Genomic DNA, 1,162 nt, shown 5'->3' with positions numbered 1-1,162 from the left:
TCTTTCCCGGCTTCTCAAAGTTTATGTGGGGTCAATACCACCTTTTGAGCAAGTAGATACTAAACCAGCAGGGAACAAAAACTAAAATCCAAGACCCAAAAAACATGATATAAATATACTTTTCAGTTTTAATGTTGCTGCAAAATGCATGCTATGCTAATTAACACTTAGGAAAGGGACCAAGAGATGGGTTGTTTGTTTTTTAAATACGTTAATACATATATACATATATATAAAAACATATATATAATTAAAGACTAGGCTCTCTTTATACAGAAAGTCATTAGTGTAGTATGGTAGGGATACCTTTAGAAAGTGAATGCAGTGGGAAACTTAGGTATTAAAATTAATACATATGAGAGACTGAGGGGCAGAAGAGAGAGAGAATTGATGGCTTTGGGGGGGATATGTGTTTTTTAGCAGGAAGCTGAAGATTCTTCAAGCACAACTTTGGAGGGTTTTGAGGGAGCCAAAGACCCTGGCACTGTGGAATTTACAGAAGCTGAACTTGGGAAGATAAAAACAGGCCGGGGGCCTACCACTGCAGCCAGTGTGACCGGGTTTTGATGTCTATGCAGGGTCTGCGATCTCATGAGAGGAGTCACTTGGCTCTGGCCATGTTTACCCGGGAAGACAAGTACAGCTGCCAGTATTGCTCCTTTGTCTCTGCTTTCAGGCACAAGTAAGTTATAGTTTGTTTTCAACAGAAGCACACACAGACTAGCATGAGGTTTTTTTATGTTGGTCGACATCAAAGAAGAGCACACTCAATTTGATTTCAAGCCACGTTTTTATCTTTCTCAGGATTTAGGTATTTTCTATGCCCCCAAACTTTATGCTATTGCCTATGACTATAAAAAGTCCCATATCTTCTTGAATTCAAGTTCTCTTTTTGTTGTGTGTAGGGGAAATGCACACCAAGCAAAAGATGCCCACCACTTATGCAGTCCTGTCAAATGCATGAAATTAAAAAAAGCCATAAAGAGGAAAAAGTATTTTTCACTAGCCTTCCATGTAACTATCTTATTTTTAAATAGTACTGTGACTCTTATTTGACTGAGACATTTCATTTCTAGTGCTGAACAGTTATCACAAACCAATCTTAAAGTTAGATTTGTTTTTAATTTGTGTTATGCTGTCGTGGTTTAGCCCCAGCTGGCGA

At 38.4% G+C, this 1,162-nt stretch overlaps 1 protein-coding gene across 1 annotated transcript in view; it reads left to right on the top strand.

The window, feature by feature from the left end:
- LOC104617192 (zinc finger protein 462-like) overlaps positions 1-682 on the top strand; it is a gene marked incomplete at its 3' end in the record, with an annotated part of 9,365 nt that extends 8,683 nt beyond the window's left edge. The window contains exon 4 of the mRNA XM_010282439.1: positions 579-682. Within this exon, the coding sequence (XP_010280741.1) occupies positions 579-682 (104 nt within the window). The remainder of the gene's footprint in view (positions 1-578) is intronic.
- Between the last annotated feature and the right edge of the window lie 480 nt (positions 683-1,162).

This window comes from Phaethon lepturus, unplaced genomic scaffold (assembly GCF_000687285.1).
Source record: "Phaethon lepturus isolate BGI_N335 unplaced genomic scaffold, ASM68728v1 scaffold23292, whole genome shotgun sequence".
Taxonomy (NCBI): domain Eukaryota; kingdom Metazoa; phylum Chordata; class Aves; order Phaethontiformes; family Phaethontidae; genus Phaethon; species Phaethon lepturus.
This window is presented reverse-complemented; position numbering and strand designations above follow the sequence as displayed.